Source organism: Sorex araneus, chromosome 6 (assembly GCF_027595985.1).
Source record: "Sorex araneus isolate mSorAra2 chromosome 6, mSorAra2.pri, whole genome shotgun sequence".
Lineage (NCBI taxonomy): Eukaryota > Metazoa > Chordata > Mammalia > Eulipotyphla > Soricidae > Sorex > Sorex araneus.
The window spans coordinates 167918136-167937715 of record NC_073307.1 but is presented as its reverse complement, the minus strand read 5'-3'; the positions used below and the strand labels follow the sequence as shown (position 1 = coordinate 167937715).

Sequence of the window (19580 nt, the reverse complement as noted above, 5' to 3'; positions counted from 1 at the left end):
AGAAACGCGAAAGCGCGCCGAGCCCGCGCGGCCCCTTGCGGCCGCCGTAGCGCGGGACGTACCAGGCGCGCGCGGGGGTGTCCGCGCGGGGGCGGCGGCGGGGGCGGGGGACCGCGGCCGCGCGGGGGGCGCTGGGGTCGCGAGATAGTTTTTGGCCGTGCGGGGGCGCCGCGGGGCGCCGCGGGGCGCGGCGGGCGGCCCGGGGGACGGCGGGGCGCGGGGGGGCGGGGCGCGCGCACCCCCGGAGCTGGGCGCGCCCGGGGCGGGGCGGCCGCGGATTGGCCGGCGCGGGGTCCCGTCGGGTCCCTAGTCCGGGCCGCCGCCACCGCCACCGCCACCGCCACCACCACCGTCAACATGATCATCCCCGTGCGCTGCTTCACGTGCGGCAAGATCGTCGGCAACAAGTGGGAGGCCTACCTGGGGCTGCTGCAGGCCGAGTACACCGAGGGGTGAGCGCCGGACGCCCCGCGGGTGGCGGGTGGCGGGTGGGCAGCCCCGGCCGGGCGGGACCTGGTTCCTTGCACCCGTTAGTGCTGCCGGGGGAGCTTGCGAGTCCCAGGCAGCCCCCCGGCGCGGGCCGGGACCCCCGCGAGGGCTCCTGTGCGGCGCACCCCGGGACCGCCGCCGGCTCTTCTCCCGCAGGGACGCCCTGGACGCGCTGGGCCTGAAGCGTTACTGCTGCCGCCGCATGCTGCTAGCCCACGTAGACCTCATCGAGAAGCTGCTCAACTATGCGCCGCTAGAGAAGTAACCGCGCCCCCTCAACCCCCAGCACACTTCGCGGGGATTGCGGGGGACCCCGCCTGCCTCCCGGGGTGGAACCGGCAGTGAAGACCCTCGGCCCAGTGATGGACACTTGGAAGCCTGCATCAGCAGTTCTGCCGCGGCCCCTGGAACCCAGCGCAAAAGCCGACCGCCCTGCCCCTGGGATCCTCACCCACCCACCCCTCTGGCCCCCTTTGCTCCACTAGAAACCCACCCTAAAACCCAGGCCTCACGATCCTCACCAAGGCTTGGGAATGGAAACGCCTTTTTCTATAAACCCGTTTTCACCCTAATTCTCCTCGTGGACTGTTTCTTTCTTTCCACAACCCTGATCCCAGACCGGTCAGTCGTGAGCTGGCTATGGTGGAGCCACCAGGACCCCCCTCTCATGTTCTGGTACCTCCAGGCCAAGCAGATTCCATCCCTGGGATCCGACGATCTGTGCCCTGGCAGTGCCCATGGCTTCCCTCGAGGAGAGCTCTCTGTGCCCCCAGGTCTGGCATTCGGAGGTGTCAGGCGCAAGGAAGGCGGGGAAACTGAGGCCAGGGTCCCAGCCTGCCTCCCCACAGCCCTAGCCATGGCCCGAGGCTCCCCGGGTGTTTTGGGTTTGGGCCACACCTAGCCTGACTCGGATTACTCAGGCGGGGCAGAGTCCGGGATGGAAGCTTGGCCGCCAGCAAGGCAAGTGCCTCAGGCCCCGGCCCCTGCTCTGTCTCTCCAGCTCCCCAAAGGCTCTGCACTGCAGAGCCCTGGCTAATGAGGGGGGCCTGTTGGCAGGGCTGTGACCACCCCCCCCAGGTCTGCTTTGTCTCTTGCTGGGCCCTCTGTGACCACCCCCCGCGCCCCAGCTTCCACTCAGCAGGAGACCCCAATAGAGAGGCTTTCTGAGGCAAGCGGGCTGTCTGCCCAGCTGTGCCACGTTTATTCAGTTTTGGCATACACGGGTCGACCTTAGGCACTCATACAGCAGAGGGGCCGTGGGGGCCCGGGCTGGAGGGACATGGGCTTTAACACAGCAGTGGGGACGTGGGGGCCCGGGCTGGAGAGACACGGGCTTTAGCACAGCAGTGGGGACATGGCCTCTACACAGGGTCCTGCCAGCTGCTCCCTGGGCGGCGAGCCGGGGTTCAGCGAAGGGCAGCATCCCTTGGCACTTAGGTACCATGCAAGTACCCTGGGTTTGTCAGGAGCTGGGGAAGCTCCAGGTCACCGGGACCCCACCTCAAGGGCCCTTGCAGCCCTGAGGAGGGGCCCTAGGGACTCTGGCGTGCAGAAAGGCACTGGTGCTCCCTCTGGGGCGGCACTTCTGGCCCGATGCTCAGTAGTGTTCACTCAGTAGTGGGGGCAGCGGCGGCGAGGCGTGGGCCGGGGTCAGTAGTGCTCCAGCTTCAGGCTCTTGTACAGGCAGCACGTGGCGATCATGCCAAAGACCTGCACAGAGCAGCCCAGGTCACAGGCCCGCGGTGCCGCCCACCTCCCCCAGGCTCCCCTCGCCACATACCTGCACACAGGCGATACCAATGCCCACGGCGCCAATGATCCGCAGGTGCTCCTGGATGAACCTCTCGAGCTTGGAGATGCAGCCGCCCTGCGGGGGCAGGCAGGTGGGCCCTAGCCGCCCGGCCTCCGCCTACCTCCACCCTGCAGATGCTGGAGGCCGGTTCCCCCCACCCCCGCCCCGTAAGTGGGCATGCCCCAAACCCACACCCCACAGCGGTGGGGGGGCAGCTGCCCCTACATGGGAGGTTTCCAGGCTGGTCTCCGCCCGGCCCTGCCCCAACCTGTAGATGGAGGAGTGGATGGTTGTCCCCACTGACAGATGCTGGTTTGTGCATGTGTCCCACCGTCCTGTCCTGTCCCCACACCTATCTCCACCAGGCAGATGCTGGTTTGTGTGTCTGTGTGTCCCATCATCCTGTCCCTGCACCTACCGCCATCCAGCAAATACTGGTTTTGAGGGGGGAGGGTGTGTGGTTATGTGGATGTGTGTGTGTGTATGTCTGTGTGTGTGTGCGCTGCTACCCTGTCCCCACTGGTTTGTGTGTGTGTGTATGTCCCACTGTCCTGTTTCCACACCTACCTCCACCCTGCAGGGATGTGTGTTTGTGTGTGTGTCCCGCCATCCTGTCCCTGCACCTACTTCCACCCAGCAGGGATGTGTGTATTTGTGTGTGTGTGTCCTGCCACCCTGTCCCCGCACCTACCTCCACCCGGTAGATGTTGGAGGCGTGGTCCCGCACCCCGCAGCCGTGCACCACAGTCTTGCAGCAGCTGTCCGGCACCACGCGGCCGCCCGCCTCCTCGGAGTGCACCCACCGGCTCTCCCTCCAGTCGTAGGAGTTGTTGCTGCCACAGCAGTGGAACTGAGGGCACGCCGTGGCTGAGCAGACTGCACGCACTGCAGGGACCCCACCGCCACCCCCACCCCTGCTTCTGCCCTGGCTCCACTCACCTCCTGGTGCAGCTTGTCCACTGCACTGGTCACGCCCTCATGGCCCCGCTGGTGGTAGCGCTGGGTCATGGTGTCCTTCAGGTTCTCCTTGAGCTCTGTGCTCAGCTGGGGGAGGTGGGGGGCCCATCACCCGAGGGCAGGCAGAGTGGCCATGTCACCCAGGGAGTGGAGGGAGGCCAGGGTGCCCGTGTCCACCGTCCAGCCCGCTGCTCACCTGCTGGTAGTAGACGTAAGCCAGGACGCCAGCGATGGTCTCCAACAGGAAGATGATAAGCAGCAGGATGAAGTACTGGGGGCAGGGACACCCTCGGTGCGTCAGGACTGCTGCCCAGGCCCCATGAGGGTGCTGCCCACCGCCCCTACCGCCCCCCCCCCCGCCCCGCGCCCCCACTGACCAGCCGCAGCAAGTTCCGCCGTTCCTTGAATGTGGCGCAGCAGCCCAGGACCCCGGTCACCATGACGACCACGCCAGCCACCACCAGGATGTAGGCCGTGGCCAGGTAGGTGCCTGAGGCCAGTAGGCTGATGTAGTCGCTCTTGAGGGCCAGCGTCCAGATGCCCACGGCCATGACAGCCAGGCCAGCCAGCTGTAGGCAAAACTGGGGTTCACCATCGGGATGGTGACCCTGAAAGGAGCCCCACAGGAACAGGGGAAAAGTGGGGGGCTGGGCCATGAGCCTCCAGGATATGGGGGAGAGGTGAGGGGCCAGGCAGTGAGTTCTGGGGGGGGCCTGGCAGGAGCCCCTCAAGAAATGGGGAAGGGGTGAGGGGTTGATTCATGAGACGACCCCCCACCCCCGGGGCCAGGAGAGACAGGTGGAGGGGTATGGAGGGAAGGAGCACTGGGCTGTGAGCCTCTCCAGGACAGGGGAGAGATGGGGGGCTGGGCTGTGAGACCCCACAGCTGGGCTGTGAGGCTGCAGGTGGTGCCTCACCCAGAAGCAGCAGTTGAAGGCGAACAGCAGGTACTTGAGACAGACGGTGCCACATGTGGCATTCTTCTCGCTGAACTCCCCCATCCTGGAGGGCTGTCAGCACCCTCAACACGGGGCCTGGACGGGGGACAGCCACCCCAGGCTCACAAGGACACTCCCGGCTGCAGGCCAGCCGCTACGTCCACCAGAGCCCTGCCCCGCCCAGTCCTGGAACAATAGGGCTGGACATGGGGTGCGGGCTCAAACCAGAGATCCTCCCCACTGACTGCCTCGCACCAGGATGCAGCTGCAGCCCCACCCTGCCCAGCATTCCCGGGGGGCCCCCGCATCACCCATCAGCCCATGGCCTTGCGAGCCTCCAGGAAGGGCGGGCCCGACCCAGGTCCCAGCACACGCAGGGGGCCACTACCGGGGAGAGCCACGCCCCGACAGCTCGGCCGGCTCGCGGGCACTCACCTGGCTGGCAGGAAGTCCGCCGGGACAGCAGGGCAGGCCTCAGGCAACAGGCTGGGCTAGAAGGCAAGGACAGCCCGGTCTGGCTCCGTCCAGCGCTCCGCCGGGCATCGGGGCAGGGACCCGGCTGGGCGGCCCAACAGGACTCCCGGGGACGGGCTGGCGAGGGTCTCGGCCTGCCGCGTTCCCGGCCCTCCGCTGCCCTCCCCCGACGGCCCCGTGCTTGCTCCGGTGGACTGGCCTGCGCACCGCCGCGCCCCCGCGGCCCGCCAGGGCGTGGTCGCCCTTCCGGGAATGTTCCCAGCCCCTGGGACTGGGCGGCCAGAAATAGTCCTGCAGGCTGGACGGCGCCGCCCGGCCCCGCCCCTCGCGGGCGCACCCCGGGGCCCGCCCACGAGCACCTGCGGCCCGAGGGTTGGCCGCGTCCCCGGGACCCGGGCTCGGCCCCCCGAGCCGCTGCCCGGCGTCCACCGCCCTCCGGAGCAGGCCCGCCGGGGGCCGCGGCCTCCCCGGGCCTCCGGCCGCCGGGTTTCGGGCCGCATCGCGCCGGGAGCGCGTCCAGGCCGTCCGGGCCGCCCCGCGCACTCACCCCCCACGCTCGGAGTCGGGCCCGGCTGCGCGAGCCTGCGGGGGCGGCGGCTGGACTCGCGGAGAGCGCGGGGTCCGCGGCCTGCAAGCGCGACTGGAGGCCCGGCCCGGCGCGCCCGGAGGCCCGGCCCGGCGCGCCCGGCGAGACCACGCCCAACGCCTGGCCCCGCCCCCGGGCCGCCCACGTGCGTCGGGCCCCGCCCCTCCCGCACGCCCACAAGCAGGGCCACGCCCCTCCGCCCACACGTCGAGCCGCGCCCCTCCCACACGCCCACAAGCAGGGCCACGCCCCGCCGCCCGCCAGCCGCGCTCCCAGGCTCTGGCCGGTCGCGCAGGGCAGCCACGGGCAAGCCGCCACCCATTTGAGGACCCCATAGCTCAACCTTTCTCGCACTCTCAGGACACCGAGCAGGTGGCAGCCCGGGCCCCAGCCTTCGTGTACCCGGACCCGTGCCCCTTTCCTCGGGAGACCGAGGGGACAGCAGAATCGATGGCCAGTGCCGCTGGGCAGGCCTTGGGGGAGGCGCGGGAAAGGATGCACGGACCTATAGGATCGCCCGTACGAGGGGTTCAGACCTTGGAGCCCGAGAGGGAAGGACTGGGGGACAGAAACTGCTCTCTCCCGCGTGGAGGGGGCAGGAGGGGAAGGCCCTGCGGGCCCACCAGGCTGGAGCCCAGCCCACACCGCCACCGGCTACTTTGTTTGGGGGAAGGTGCCACAGTGGTGGTGCTCGGGGACCATCTGCTGGGCCCGGGTTTGAATCTGAATGGATTTCAACAGCTGCCCGCAGGCAGGTGCCTCCCCTGTTCCTCTCTGCCCCATCTATGCCACCTGCTGTCACTGCACAAGCCATGAGCACCCGGCTTCAGGCCAGGCAGCTGGCCACACTCCAAAGGAGCTGAGGGGCGACTCTAGGAACTGGCCCACCTTGGGGGTGCTGAGCTGGCCCACTCAGGGCAGCGGGAGGCCAGTCTGATGAGGGAAGCAGGGCACCCTGTGCTGTGCCCTGGTGACACACGGGCCTCAGTCCCCTCCCTCCTACAGAGTGCCCCTAAGGGCTGAGGGCATGAGCAGGGCACTCAGCAAGACCCACAGGCTGACAGGATATAGGCTGCACCACAGGCTGTGCACCGTGCCACACACGCAGTACCACACGCCCGCCTGCCCCATGCCGTGGGAACCCAGACACGCACCACACAAGTGCCGTGGCCATGCCGCCTCTACCCAGGGCAGCCATGCAGTCAGAGGGCTTTTATTTGGAGAAGGGGTCCCAGCTGGGGTCCCGTGAGAGTCCGACCCCCGGTGAATTGCTTCACAGCTGCTGTCCTCCAGGAGTGGCTCAGCCGGGGATGCTCAGTGGATGCTGGGAAAGTGGCCGGAGCCCCGGCGCGGGGGCCCCGCCCAGCAGCAGCAGCAGCACGGGGGTCCCGGTAGGCGAGCTGCAGGCGGGGCCTTTCTGAAGCTGCTGCTCAGTCGCTTTGCGTCCCAGGCGTCGCGCTCGTCTCGCAGACGGGTGTTCAGCTCCCTGGGGTGCGAGAGGCACAGGGCTCTGAGCTGGCTGTGGGGCGGGCGCGGGCCCAGCGCAGGACTCCCGTCCGTCCGGCCCCACGGCACCTGAGCAGTTCCAGCTGCCGGAGGAGGCTCAGCTTCTCCTTCTGCATGTTCCTGGACACCGCCACCACTTCTCTGGGGGAGCGGGAACAGGAGGTGACCCTGCTGCGGGAGTGAGGGCGCACACGGGCGTGGCCCAGACTGCCCGCACCCACTGACCACCTCCTCGCCCGCCCCTCCTGGCACCGTTGGGTTTGTTCCTGACGACCCTGCACGTGGCCCTCCAGCCGGCGGAGCTGCTCCTGGACGTCGTCCAGCTGCTTCCGCAGTGCCTCGTTGGCCAGCCACAGCTGGGCACTCTGTGCCTGCGTCTCCAGCTGCTCTGCCGCCCTGGCTTGCAGCTGCTGCTCCAGCTGCGGAGGTGTGCGGGGACGGGGGCTGGAGAGGACTTTGCGCCCGACTCCCCGCCTTTCCCAGACTGGGAACACCGAGGCGCCCGGGAGGGCAGCAGCTGGGTGGGGGGCGCTCACCTCCCGCTGCCGCAAGCCCGCGAGTTCCAGCTCCTGCTCGCGCGTGTGCAGCTCCAGCTCCAGGCGACCCCTCCGCTCCTCTCGGGGCCGGTCCTAGGACGCACGTCGGGCTCCCGAGTGATCACGCGCGCCGCGGCGGGGGGGTGGTGGAGGGGGGGCGGGGCGGGGCGGGGCGGAAGCCCACCTGGCTCCGCCCCCGCGGGCGCTCCTCTCGCTGCTGCTGCTCCAGCTCCTCGTACAGCCCGCGCACCTCCCTCTCGTGTTCGCTCTCCCGCCTGGACCGACCTCGGGGAGACCTGGGCTCAGAACCGGCCGCACCCCGTCGGCCCCCTCCGGCCCCGCGCCCCGCCTCACCGCCGCAGCGCCTGCTCCAGGCCGTCGCGCTCCCGAGCCGCCTCCTGCAGGCAGGCCGACGCGCGCATCAGGACGTCCTCGAAGGCGCCCAGCAGCTCCGGTCGCTCGCGCTGCAGCCGGGTCCACAGCGCTCGCACCGCCCGCTGCCTGCAGGGGGGCAGGGCTGCAGCTGGGCGGGCGCTGCCGAACCCCTTTCCGTCCCAGGGTCTGTGTGGCAGGCGGCAGCGGCACGTGTGTGTGTGTGTGTGTGTGTGTGTGTGTGTGTGTGTACGTGGCCACGTGCCGCGCGCCGCCTCCGCAGCTGCCTGACATGCAAATTCCGCGGGAAATCTCGGCCGCTCCGTCCTAAGCAGTGACAGCGGTGGCGACACCCGCCTGGGGGCAGGCTGGAAGTCTTGTGGCCCGCAGCGTGTGGACCAGGTCAGCGAAGGGACGGGAGCCCGCCCCAGACTCACTTGCCCAGGACCGGCGCCACGCCCAGCTGCTCCAGAGCTGCACAGAATCTCTCCTCCTCCTCTTCCTCCTCCTCCAGGGAGTCCTCTGTGCCAGGCACATCAGAGCCGCCGCCGGTCTCAAAGGTTTCCTCCGGAGCCCAGCAGGGCTGCACGCCCTGGGCCAACTCCGCCCCCACAAACCTCCCTGCAGGCATGGGAGGAAGAGATTTCCAACAACAGATCACAAGCAACACACACACACACACACATATCACACACACACACCCATATCCTGCTCTTTCTCGGAGCCTGGTTTCCTGTTTTTCTTATTCTAGTCCAATTCCTGGCCTGGGACTGAGAGGTGACAGCCTCGTTCCCACCAGAATGGGACTCCCTGAAGTCCCAGCACGCAGGGTGGGGGCTGGGATGAGGGAGTGGAGGGTCTGGGGGAGCCAGTGGGTGGGGCGGGGGTTTGCTTGAGGCACTCAGCGGTGGGGGGCCGCAGGTGGACCACTGGTGCTTTGGGAGCCACCGCGGGGTCCACGGGGCCAGGTGGGGGGACTGGGGCAGCTCACCCAGACCCAGGCAGAACTCGCGGGCGGTGAGGAAGCCTGTGCCCGCCTGGTCCAGACTGTGGAACACGGCGGCCAGCTGCTCCGGCGTCAGGGGCAGGTCACTCTGCAGGCCCTAGCCAGACAGGGCGACAGGCTGGAGAGCGGGGCATGCGGGCGGGCGGGCGGGCGGGCTGGTGTGGGCCCCGGGACAAGGACTCACCTGCAGGTCCAGCTGTGTGATGAAGCCCTTTTCCTCCTTGTCACAGAGCAGAAACAGCTCTTGGGCCTGCTCCAGCACGGCTGCCCGGGGGCCCTCCGAGCCCCCCGCCGCCCCCTTCCCGGGGCTGGCCATGCCGGGCTGGGTGCTGTGAAGGGAGCCAAGGAGTCTGCTGAGGGCACGCCAGAGAAAGCAGGGAAGGGGCGACCGCGGGAAGGGTGGGGCCCCAGGGGGCTATGTGGGGGCCATGTGGCACATGTGGAGGTAGTGATGCTGGTGTGGATGCGGGCCACGAGGGGGGCAGGCTTGACCCGGGAGGAACTGACCCCCGAAGGAGGGAAGGAGTGTGGGGGACCCGCTGGGGGAAGCCCGGCAGTGGGCGGGGCCCTGGCGGCAGGAGCCCCTCCCCCTCCCGGCGAGGCCTTGGGGGTGTGTCACGGCAGCGCCCACCCCCCCCCGCCAGCCCCGCCCCTTCGCCAGACTGGCCCCTCCACTTCCCCCGCAGGCCTGGCACTGCGGGGGCCCTCCCTCCCCGGGGCTGTCCCGCCTCTCGCCAGGGTCCTGCCCACCGCGCCCTGGGTCTCCGGGATGGTGGACCCCTCTCACCTCAGTCCAGGGCCATGGTTGTCCCCCGACCCGTGTGGGGACCGTCTCGGAGGGCACGCCGGGATGTGCGCGGGGGTTCCCCGCAGAGGTCGCCCCTACCCGCCCGGGCCGGGGCCTGCGCCCAGAGCTCTGTCCAGGCGGAAGCCGCTGGGCGGCCACGCCTGGAGCAGGGCCCGGCCGGCCACCTGCGCCCCCTGGTGCTGGCCACCCCAGCCCGCAGCGCGGCGCGCCTGGAGGGCGACCCGCAGCCCCAGGACGCGGATGGGACACCCTCGGGGGCAGCTGCTCCCGGAAACGGGCCGAGCCGGCGGCAGCTGCAGTCCCGCACACAGGGGACCCGCGGCCCGGCGGGAGGGGCTGTGGCCGGCGGCTTCCCTGTCCCCGCCTCCCCGCGCTGCTGGCCCGGCTGTCTGCACACCCGCCCGCGGCGCTCGGCCTGGCGGGACCCCAGCACGGAGGCAGGACACCCAGAGGGGTCCAAGCCACAGGAAAGGGCCGGGCCGGGCCAGCTGGAAGGACAGCGGGTTTCCCGGGCGGGACGGCCTGAGCCCAGCCCTACACACCCCCTTCCGGCTTGGGCGCCCTGGAACGCAGGCCGGTCGAAGTCGAGGCAAGGAGCTTGGACCTGCCACGTGAGCACCCTCGCAGGTGCCAGGGGTGTGGGGGCAAAGAGACCCTCTCCTTTTGGCCCTAACCTCCTGGGACCGGCGGCCCGGCCCGGGTGGCCTTCCTGCGGGGGAGACCGGCCCTCTTCCCCAGCCCCCTCCCGGCGGGGCCTTGGCCCTGCACCCACCTGGAGGGGCCGCGGGGGTGCGCCCTGGCAGGTGGGGGGCTGGCAGCGCTCGCTCCGGGGATCCAGTGGACTGTGACAGGTTGGGCCTATGGGACGGGACCTTGAGCAGGGAGGGGTTGGCCCCTGGCACCCAGGAGACGTGCAGGGACCTGCCCAGCCGGCTCTCCCGGTCCTCCTGCGGCACCACAACCGTTATTGTTGGCAGGGGGCTCCTGCCCCGTGACTCCCCTGAAGGGCTCAGGCGGGGCGCAGGGGCAAGCCCAAGATCCAGACGGTGTGCCCGGTGTCCTCCCCACCGGACCCTACGATCCCCAGAGGGACTGGGCGCGCCCCCCCCCCCGCCCCGCAGCCCCCCTCGCCCTCACTCATCCCAGATGCCCCCTCGTTGCTGTCCAGACGGGGAGCCCGAGCGAAGAGGTCCGCCAGGAGGAGGAGCGCGCGCCGGCCCCAGGCGGGCCCGTGGGAGCCCAACCAACACAGCTGGTCCCCGCGGCGGGCCCCATGCCTGTCGCCGGCTCGGGTCAGAGGTGGACACCTCCTTTCGTAAACATTCTTCGTTTTTATTCAGCAGCCAACCGAGTCCCAAGTGTTTCCGCCGCCCCTTGGCAGCTGCGTCCAAGCGGGCAGGGCTCAAGGGCAGGGGGACCCCGAGACCCGGGGGAGGGGCTGCAGAAGCGAAGGAGGCGGGAGTGGACCGTGTCTTTTATTATATCTGCTTCGGCGAAAATAAATAATCCTTCGGCCACACGTGGCCGATGCGGAGAGTCCCCGGAGGAGGTAACACTGCGCGGGCGGGCGTGGGGCGGGCATAGGGCGCGCTCAGCACGGGGGCAGGCCGGGCGGGTGCTGCGGGGGTGCGGCGGGGTCGGCGGCGGGCGCGCGCATGCGCAGGGCGTCGGGCGGGAAGGCCACGTTGGTGCAGAAGAGGCCGAGCAGCAGCTGGCGCTGGCACTCCTCCCACTTGGCCAGCGCGTCCCCGAGCAGGAGGCCATTGCGCATCCAGCTGGGGAGCGACTCGCTGTAGGTGGCACAGGACAAAGGCACGGACGGCAGCGACTGGACGCGACGCAGCTCGGCCTGCTCGGACAGCCTGCGGCGGGAGGGGTGGGCACGGCCTTCAGTGGGCGCCTGGGCCAGGCAGGCGGGCCGGCGTGGAGGCCCTGAGGCCGGGGGGACGCTCACCTGGAGGGCAGGTGGCTGCCCAGCTTCCTCTTGGCGCGCATCACCAGGTACTGGCAGATGCTGCCCGTTTGCTCTTTCATCCACCGGATGTCCTCGGGGACATCAGGGAGCCACTCCAGCAGGCTGCGGAGGGACAGGGTCTGGGGTTATCTCAGACGGACAGCTTCACAGTAGCCCCCCCCACCCCGTTACTTTGGGGGAGGGGCCACACCCAGCGGTGCTGGGGTTAACTCCTAGCTCTGCACTCAGGATTCAGTCCTGGTGCAGATCGAGACCCTGTGCGATGATGACAGACTCTGGGGTCTGCTGCGTGCAAAAATAACTTTCCGGGGCCGGAGAGGTAGCATAATGGGTAGACCCTGCAGTCTAACTTGGGTTCGATCCCCGGCACCCTATATGGTCCCCGAGCACCACCAGGAGTGATTCCTGAGTGCAGAGCCAGGAGTAAAACCCTGAGCATCACTGGGTGTGGCCCTCCAGACCAAAAAAATAAATACTAAAGACTTTCACCCTCAGGGAAAAGAAAGGAAAAAAGGTATATCCCCTCTGGTGCCAGGGATCAAACCCTGGGCTTGGCACTTGCAACACCCGTGCTCTGCCACTGAGCCACTCTATGCCCGGGCCTGCCGGGCTCCTGGCACCGCAGCCAGCGTCTGGGCTTTCTCCCACCAGCAGCGGCCTCCTGCCCAGGGTCTCCCCGTCGTGGGGGGCTGCAAGTCGCACCGGATGGTGAAGGACACCGCGCTCTCCAGCGGCAGGGTGTAGGGCACCATCATGGCCGTGGCCAGGCGCACGGGCAGCATGTTCGAGAGCGTGCTCAGCAGGTCTTTGGGCTCCACGCAGGCCTCCAGCAGGGCTGCGGGGACACAAGGTGGGTTGGCGTCTGGCCCGGGCCGCCCAGGCCCGCGCGCCCCGCGGCAGCCCCGCCTGCGCACCGTCATTGAGCCGCGCGGGCAGGCGCTCCAGGATGCGGTGATCGTCGCGGGGCGGCGGCAGGGGGCACTCCGGCCGGGCCCTGTCCGCGGCCTCCTCCGCCTCCTCGTCCTCGTCCTCGGGGGCCGGGGGCCGGGCGGGGCCCAGCGCCAGCAGGGGGTTCGGGCGGTTCAGGAGGCCTAGGCGGAGGGGACGCGCCGTCAGGGCGGCTGCGCGCGCGGCGGCCGGCAGGGGGCAGCAGCGCCCACCCGCCCCGCCCCGCCCCCGCCCCGCCCCGCCCCGCCCCGCATCGCCCCGCACCGCCCCGCACCGTTCCGCCGCAGGAAGCGCAGGCCGTCCCGGTAGCCCTGCTTGCACATCTCGCGCAGCACCTGCGGTGGGAGGAGGGAGAAGCCGGCGTCGGCAGCCGCCCCCGCCCCGTGCACTTTCCCGGGCTGCCTGGGTCCGGGCGCTCACCATGGGCTCCGGCGGGAACAGCGCCTTGGACAGGCGGTAGAGGTTGCGCAGGTTGAACTGGATGCTGGTGTTGGTCACCCGCAGCTCGTGGATGTTGGTGGAACTGTCCTGCGGGCAGATGTCGCTCTCGCCGGAGAAGGGGGACACCGTGATGGTGTTTCTGAGCTCATACAGGGGCAGGTTGTCCGAGATGCCACCATCCACGTAGCGCTGGGCACAGGCGTGGGGTACGGTGAGGGGCCACAGCTTGGGACCTACCCCCCAGATCATCCTCTGGCCTCTTGCCACCTACGTCCGCATGCCTGGGGAGTTGGGTAAGCCCTGGGGGAAGTGGGGTAAGAGGGGCAGGCCAGCGGGAGCCACTTACCACGCCCTGGAGGGAGGGTGGGATGAGGCCGCAGTACACGGGGATGAAGGTGCTGCAGACGTTGGCCTGTGTGCAGTGACAGGGGCTGTGAGTGGGCCTTGGGCTGCTTCCTGCACCCCAGGGCACCAGGGCAGGCCCCCTACCTGGATGAGCTCGTCCTTGGAGTCATAGTGGGAAATGATGACGTTCTCGCCATCCGAGACGCGGGTCAGGGAGATGCCCAGGCGCCCACTGGCGCGCTCGTGGCTGTCGGCAGGGAGGGTCTTCAGTAGGCAGCCGCGGATGGTCTTCACCAGGTTAAAGGAGGGGTGCAGGGGGCCCAGGAACCGCTTCCGGGCCTCCTTAGATACTTCAATGATGTTGGCTCCGGCCTCACCTACAGTGGCAGAGCCAGGGTCAGGGGCGGGCACATACCCACGAGTCGATGGCTAGAGTCCCTGGCACTCAGGCATGCCCCTCCGGATGCCATCAGCGCCCACTTGGGTCATTTGCCACCTGTCCCTGAGAGCGTGGCTGGGAGGACACAGCTGGGGCCACAGCCGAGGCCAGGGCCTGCCCTCTGTCCGGGATTTCGCAACCATCTCCCCATGACTCACTCACGGAGCCTGGCTGGCGTGTGGCACCCACTGTGGGGAGCACTCAACTCTGACCGGCCTCCGCCTTCACCCACTTGGCCAGGTCCAGTCCCACGAGTCCAGCAGGGCGCAGGGTCGCCCAGGTCCCAGGGCACAAGGCTTGAAATGGGGGCCCACCCATTTGTTTTAGGACTGGCCTAGAACAAAGCCAGAATGGGCACCAAGCCCCAGAGGGGCTGGGCAGAAGCCGGGGAAGATGCCACCCCTTTGAACACCAGCAAGTGGGAGGGGACGTGCCTGGCCACGCTGCCCTAACCACGCAGGACCAAGTCTTCTAGACGGGGAGTAGGGGGGCTGCCCCAGCTAGGCACTGGGACACTAGTGGGGATGCACTGCCCGCTGAGGGGCGCTGCTCTGGGGTAGGGACTTGAGTGGGCAGGGCCAGAGCAGAAGCCCCAGGGCTCAAGAAAGTAGAGTCAAGTTCCTCCCCTGGCCCCACTCGGGGCAAAGGTGGGCAGGATCCTGGGGGTAGGGCATTCAGGGCCTATGGCCCTACTGGCCCCCAGACTGCAGGAACGGGCTGCCCGGAGTCTCCAGGACTCCCCAAGAACCTCAGGCTATGCTACGGGGAGTGTGAGGGGAGGCGCCGCCCAGCCCCGCGCACACGCCCCCCCCCTCCCCGCCAGGGACAGCGGCGGCTGGCACCTGTCACCCTGTGAGGTGGGTCACGGCTGGCGTGGTGCGGGAGCGTGACTCTGGGAGGGCCCAGGACACTGCCCAGGGGCCACCGGACTCCGCTGGGAGCGGCCTGGAACGGCGTAGCCCCAGGACACAGTGACCGCTGGCGCCCGGTCCGCCGCCCGGGGCGAGGGGAGCTTCCGGGCCCTGCCCCCGCCCCGCCGCCGGGCCGCCCACGGGTCTGTCCCGCCAATGCCGTGGCCGCGGCCCCGCCCGCCCGGCTCGGCCCAAACAAACCCGCCGGGCCGCGGCGCGCGCTCACCCAGGCAGGCCCCGGTGACCAGCGCCGTGGCCGTGAGCGCCCCCGCCGAGGCGCCGTAGATGTGCGTGGCGTTGGCCACCAGGAAGGGCGCGTGCTCGCGGAGGCAGGAGGCCACGCCGATGTGGTAGACGCCCAGGAAGCCGCAGCCCGCGAACGAGATGTTCCACGTCGTGTCCCGGGGAAACATCGCCGCTCGCTCGCGATCGGGCCGGCGCGCTGCGCGGAGGCGGTGGCGGCGCTCGCTCGGGGTCCCCGCCGGCCAAGGCGGAGACGCTGCACCGGGCCGCCGCACACTCGGTGTTTTTAGTGGGGCCGGGGGCGGGGCCGGCCGGGGCGGGGCCGCGAGCGCGCGGCCCAATCGGAACGCGCGGCGAACGGCTGCGTCCCGACCACGCCCCCGGAGGCCCCGCCCTCGCCGCCGGCCCCGCCCCGCCCCTGCGCCCCGCTGCCTGCGAAGCCCCCCACAAGACCCTGCAGACGCTGGCCTGGCCCCAAACGGCGTTCAGGTCCCCGGCCTCCCGCCACCTGCCCTCCCTCCGTCGTGGGTGCTGGTGGAGGTCAGTGTCCAGAGGACGCGGCCCCTGTGCCGTCTCGGGTACTGCCCTGGTGTCCGGGCAGCCACCGGGATAGCTGAGCCCAGGGCAGCGATCATCCCCAAGTGACCGCACACATCCGGACAGGATGCGATCTCCCCTCCCAGGGACCCCCAGGCCGCCCCTCCGGGCCACCGCGGCGGTCTCCCTACCTGTCCGCGACCTGGTGCTTCCGCCGCGGATGGGGCGGCTGCGGTGGCCGCGCTCGGACTCGGCCCGCCCCGCTCGCTAATTGCGAGCAGCAGGTGGAGCGCCCGGTGAGGTCACCGCCCGCCCCTTTCCGCATTTTTCTCGGGACACCTCATTCCATCTCTGCTCCGCGACGGTGTGCGCCCATCTCCTCAGGAATACCCCCTCCTCCAGCTGGACACTCACGGGAAGTCCGAGTAGGGCTTCCTCGGACCCCTGGTTGCTGCCAGCCTGGGGCTTAGCTTGGGGCCGGCTCACATCAGCCTGTTTACATCAGCCCAGAACAGGACCCTGATTTGGGGTGTGGGTCTGAGTTTGCTCCGGAAAGGAAAGTGAGGGGTGCTCCAAGAAGGCTCTAGAGAAAGTAAAGCGAGGGCCAAGGGCCAAGTGACCTGGTCATCCTCTGCCTGGGGGACCCCAGGCCCCAAACCTCCAAAAGATTCTGTGAGGGGCTGGAGCAATAGCACAGCGGGTAGGGCGTTTGTCTTGCACTTGGCCAACCCGGGTTCGATTCCCAGCATCCCATATGGTCCCCTAAGTACTGCCAGGAGTGATTCCTGAGTGCAGAGCCAGGAGTAACCCCTGTGCATCGCCAGGTGTGACCCAAAATAAGCAAAAAAAAAAAAAAGGTTCTGTGAGGTCTGGGACTAGACTGCTTCATCGTCGAAAGAGGGTGGTGGGGGGATTGGAACAGCTCCACAGGCTGGACCTGAGCGGCATCAGGGTGACCACTGACGTGAACTGGACAGTGTGGGCTGACAGGGCCCTGGGCAGGAGACCTCTGTTCTACTTTTGAGTACATAGCCCTCCCTCTGGGCCCTGGGGGACTGGGAGCCAAGAACAGAGCGGCCCTTCCTGGAAACTGGGGGTGGGGAGGCTGGGGTCCACAGGGAGATCAGCTGGGGTGTCCTCTGACCCACACACGCGGCTTGCTCCGGAGAGGATTCTGTTGTTTTTGGGTCACACCCACCAGTGCTCAGGACTGACTCCTGGCTCTGCTTTCAAGGATCATTTCTGGTGTTGCTCCAGGGATCATAGAGGTTGTGGGGCTGGAACCAGGTGGACCTTGTGCAAGGTAAGTGCCCTGCCCCCATCCCATCTGGCTAGCCCCTCAGAGGCTGGGGTTGTGGCCAGTGCCAAGGTCAGCTGAGCTCTGCTCTGCAGTCTAACCCAGACCCCGCTCAGTCCCCAGTTTATTCCCCTGGCCCCTGCAGGGGATTTCCCCTCACATGGTCCAGTCACCTTGCCCACCTAGGTCCCATCCTAGTTCCTGCACTTCTGGGTGGCTGGGACGGGGAGGGGATCTCAGACCATCCTCCCACACCACTTTTTTGTTTTGGGTTACACCAGGAGATGCTCAGGAGTCACTCCCAGTGGTGCTTGGGGGACCATATGGGATGCTGGGAACCCAAGTTGGCAGCATTCAAGGTAAATGCCCTCCCCGCTGTGCTATGGCTCCAGCCCCTCCCATACCACTTTTGCCTTTTGGCATTTTGTTGGAGGAGTTTTTCAAAGCTTGTGACCCTACTGGGCCCCAGTGGTAAGTTGGTTCACCCCTGTTTCTATACTGCATCTCCAGTCCTGGCCTGAGTTCCAGAGGAGCAGTGTGGGCTGGATAGAACCCACAGCCAGGAGAGGTAGGAGAAGCAGCTCTGCCCTGCGCCCACATCCTGGGTCACAGCCCGACAGACCAGGGAGACTGTGGCCTACTCACTGGCTAGTGACCGCAAGGAAAGTCCCTGAGTCAGGGACCCCATGGGTGCCCACGGCAGGTTTGCAGCCCCCCACTGCCACCTCCTGTGTGCTGAGCTGCAGATACCAAAGAGGCCACTCCCGTGATAGGACCAGCTGCTCCACAATGACCCCAGAGGTCACGCTTGGACAGTCACAGGACACACACTGAGGTCTAGAAAAGGGTTTTATTGGGGCAGTGACTAATCGAACAAGCCGAATCCCATGTCGTCATCTGACTCCTCAGACTCCTCCTTCTTCTCATCTTTCTTCTCCTCTGCAACGGGAAGAGTAGGTGAGTGGCCCCTGCCACAGTGCTCCCAACCCCACAGCCCATCCAAGTTTCACTTACCTGCTGCGGGGGCAGAGCCAGCTGCAGGTGCTGCGGCTCCGGGGGCGGCCGACACGGCCACAGCCCCGCCAGCAGGAACACTGGCCAGCTTGCCGATGCCTGGGGAGAGGAGTGGGGCTGAGCCACTGCCCCCACAGGGCAGTGCCCTACCCCCCCATTCACACTCTGCCACCTCCCCCAAACTTCCTATCCTGGAGCCTGGCTCCTCAAACCCACCAAGTCCGGGGTAGGCCCCCGGAGTTCCTGGGGCACATGGATGGCGCCAGCTCCCACTGGACCCGAGGCCCTGTTCCCCGATGCCCAGCAGGGGCATCATGAATGTCCAGGAACCCAGCCCCAGGCCAGGACACAGCAGCCCGGTCTTCCTGGGAGGGCGTCCAGGGTGCTCTGGTCCACAAGCGAACCCTCCAGGCCACTGGCTAGCCAGCAGGGATTAGGATGGACCTAAGGCCCTCACGCCGGCCGCACGACTCACCCTGGGCGATCACATCCTCAATGTTTTTCCCGCTCAGTTCACTGATAACCTGGAGGAAGACCACGCGGAGGAGTGAAGGCTCCGCTCGCCCAGACGCAGTCCCGCTCCCAGCTGCGCACCGAACTGGGTGCCCCATCTCCGCAGGACGCACGCCCACCCCTCCCCCCGCCCAGCTGCGCGGCGCCACGCGGCCCCGAGCGTCGGGCAGTGCCGCCCGGCGCTACCTTGTTGAGCCGATCGTCGTCCGCCTCGATGCCCACGCTGTCCAGGATCTTCTTGATGTCCTTGGCGCTGGGGGACGCGTTGCCCCCGAGGGCGGCCAGCAGGTACGAGGCGACGTAGCGCATCCTGCGGCGGGACACGCGCGGGAGCGTCAGCGGGGCCGCCCCCAGCCCGGAGTGCGAAGTGCGACACGCGGCCCGCCAGGGCCCGCCGCCCCGACCCCCGTCCCGGCCCCCGCCGCCCCGACCCGGCCCCCGCCCGGCCCCCGCGGCCACCCCCGCGGCCACACTCACTCGAGACGGCGGAGCGGCCTGGCGCGTGCGACCTCGGCGGCGGCGGCGACGGAAAGGAAGGGCCCGGCCTGGGGGGCGGGGATAATTCGCTACCCAGAAGCCCCCACGCACCGCGCCGCGCCCCAGAGGCGCCTCCTGGTGACGTCACGAGGCGCGCGGCCAATGAGGGCTCGGGGCAGCGATCATTCCGCCGGGGCGGACGCCACGGCTCCGGCGCCGAGAGGGGTTCCCGGGAAGCGTCTCGTATAACGTGAGGCAAGCGTCAGATCCCTGCGGCAACGGGACGGCGCGAAGTGCGAGCCCGAAACGCGGGGTTTCGTCTCCAGGTGGTCTCTCGCGTCGCGTGGCGCCTACAGCTCCCAGCATGCACCGCGGCGCGGCGCTCCCACCGCCTCTTGCGGTCTTGTAGTCTTGCCGCCCGCCTACACGTCCCATGATGCACGGCTGCCGGAAGTGCGCCCGCACTGATGCCCGGGCCGGGCCGCACGTGGTCCCAGGAGGGGGCTGCACCCGTACCTCCGCCGACTTCCGCTTCTCCACACTTCCGGTTACTGGTGGTGCCTGGGGAGCTGCTTTCCTGTCCCTGTTGGTGTCGTGACTGCGACCCAGCTGTGCCTGGCCTAGGGCCCCGGCGCTTGTCTCCGACGATGAAAGCCGACTTGGAGGCCAGGCCCAAGAGGAGCGGCCACATGGGCCCAGCCCTGACCTCTGGTCCTAGTGCATGTCATGCCCCTCCTCTGTACCGCTCCAGCATTCTGTGATAACGAAGCCCCGTTAGGAACCTGTGGGGGTGCTGGGAGGGAGTCTGGGACCCAGCCTGTAAGAGTACCCCCCGAGCGGGGCCGTGTGCTGTGCCCCGTCGCCGCGTTGACCCATGTTACAAATGGAGTCCCGACACATTTCCTCGCGCTGGGCCAAAGTGGGACCCCGCCGATAAGGATGAGATTTGGGTGGCAGCCGGAAAGACAGCAGGCAC

At 68.6% G+C, this 19580-nt stretch overlaps 5 protein-coding genes and 1 non-coding gene across 7 annotated transcripts; 1 reads left to right on the top strand and 5 right to left on the bottom strand.

Moving 5' to 3' along the window:
* Nucleotides 1-274: 274 nt before the first annotated feature.
* On the top strand, nucleotides 275-1061 carry POLR2L (RNA polymerase II, I and III subunit L). The gene is made up of 2 exons (XM_055142698.1): nucleotides 275-452; nucleotides 646-1061. The coding sequence occupies exons 1-2, from the start codon at nucleotides 358-360 to the stop codon at nucleotides 752-754; spliced, it is 204 nt and encodes a 67-aa protein (XP_054998673.1). The 5' UTR covers nucleotides 275-357; the 3' UTR covers nucleotides 755-1061.
* Nucleotides 1062-1640: 579 nt separating this feature from the next.
* CD151 (CD151 molecule (Raph blood group)) lies at nucleotides 1641-5316 on the bottom strand. The gene is made up of 9 exons (XM_004602877.3): nucleotides 5198-5316; nucleotides 4612-4667; nucleotides 4156-4272; nucleotides 3616-3807; nucleotides 3435-3509; nucleotides 3221-3325; nucleotides 2973-3131; nucleotides 2270-2356; nucleotides 1641-2199 (listed from the first exon to the last, which is right to left on the bottom strand). Exons 3-9 carry the CDS (start codon nucleotides 4237-4239, stop codon nucleotides 2140-2142), a joined length of 762 nt encoding a protein of 253 aa, XP_004602934.1. The 5' UTR covers nucleotides 4240-4272; nucleotides 4612-4667; nucleotides 5198-5316; the 3' UTR covers nucleotides 1641-2139.
* A 1082-nt stretch (nucleotides 5317-6398) lies between these two features.
* Nucleotides 6399-9878, bottom strand: CRACR2B (calcium release activated channel regulator 2B). 2 transcript variants are annotated; one of them, XM_004603133.2, is made up of 10 exons: nucleotides 9444-9878; nucleotides 8841-8985; nucleotides 8642-8753; nucleotides 8088-8271; nucleotides 7633-7779; nucleotides 7463-7553; nucleotides 7279-7371; nucleotides 6995-7161; nucleotides 6812-6883; nucleotides 6399-6722 (listed from the first exon to the last, which is right to left on the bottom strand). In XM_004603133.2, the coding sequence occupies exons 2-10, from the start codon at nucleotides 8970-8972 to the stop codon at nucleotides 6551-6553; spliced, it is 1170 nt and encodes a 389-aa protein (XP_004603190.1). In that variant the 5' UTR covers nucleotides 8973-8985; nucleotides 9444-9878; the 3' UTR covers nucleotides 6399-6550. The 2 variants fall into 2 exon arrangements, with proteins under 2 accessions (XP_004603190.1, XP_054998511.1); XM_055142536.1 differs by having other exon boundaries at nucleotides 8642-8744.
* Nucleotides 9879-10926: 1048 nt separating this feature from the next.
* Nucleotides 10927-15072, bottom strand: PNPLA2 (patatin like phospholipase domain containing 2). Its single transcript, XM_004602876.2, has 9 exons — nucleotides 14750-15072; nucleotides 13318-13550; nucleotides 13175-13240; nucleotides 12808-13017; nucleotides 12662-12722; nucleotides 12354-12530; nucleotides 12142-12274; nucleotides 11419-11541; nucleotides 10927-11326 (listed from the first exon to the last, which is right to left on the bottom strand). The coding sequence occupies exons 1-9, from the start codon at nucleotides 14934-14936 to the stop codon at nucleotides 11056-11058; spliced, it is 1461 nt and encodes a 486-aa protein (XP_004602933.1). The 5' UTR covers nucleotides 14937-15072; the 3' UTR covers nucleotides 10927-11055.
* A 2364-nt stretch (nucleotides 15073-17436) lies between these two features.
* On the bottom strand, nucleotides 17437-18756 carry RPLP2 (ribosomal protein lateral stalk subunit P2). The gene is made up of 5 exons (XM_055141793.1): nucleotides 18605-18756; nucleotides 18314-18437; nucleotides 18090-18138; nucleotides 17615-17713; nucleotides 17437-17539 (listed from the first exon to the last, which is right to left on the bottom strand). Exons 2-5 carry the CDS (start codon nucleotides 18434-18436, stop codon nucleotides 17466-17468), a joined length of 345 nt encoding a protein of 114 aa, XP_054997768.1. The 5' UTR covers nucleotide 18437; nucleotides 18605-18756; the 3' UTR covers nucleotides 17437-17465.
* On the bottom strand, nucleotides 17931-18060 carry LOC129406347 (small nucleolar RNA SNORA52). The gene has a single exon (XR_008630953.1). It is a non-coding gene; the product is annotated as a small nucleolar RNA SNORA52 (small nucleolar RNA).
* Nucleotides 18757-19580: the final 824 nt, after the last annotated feature.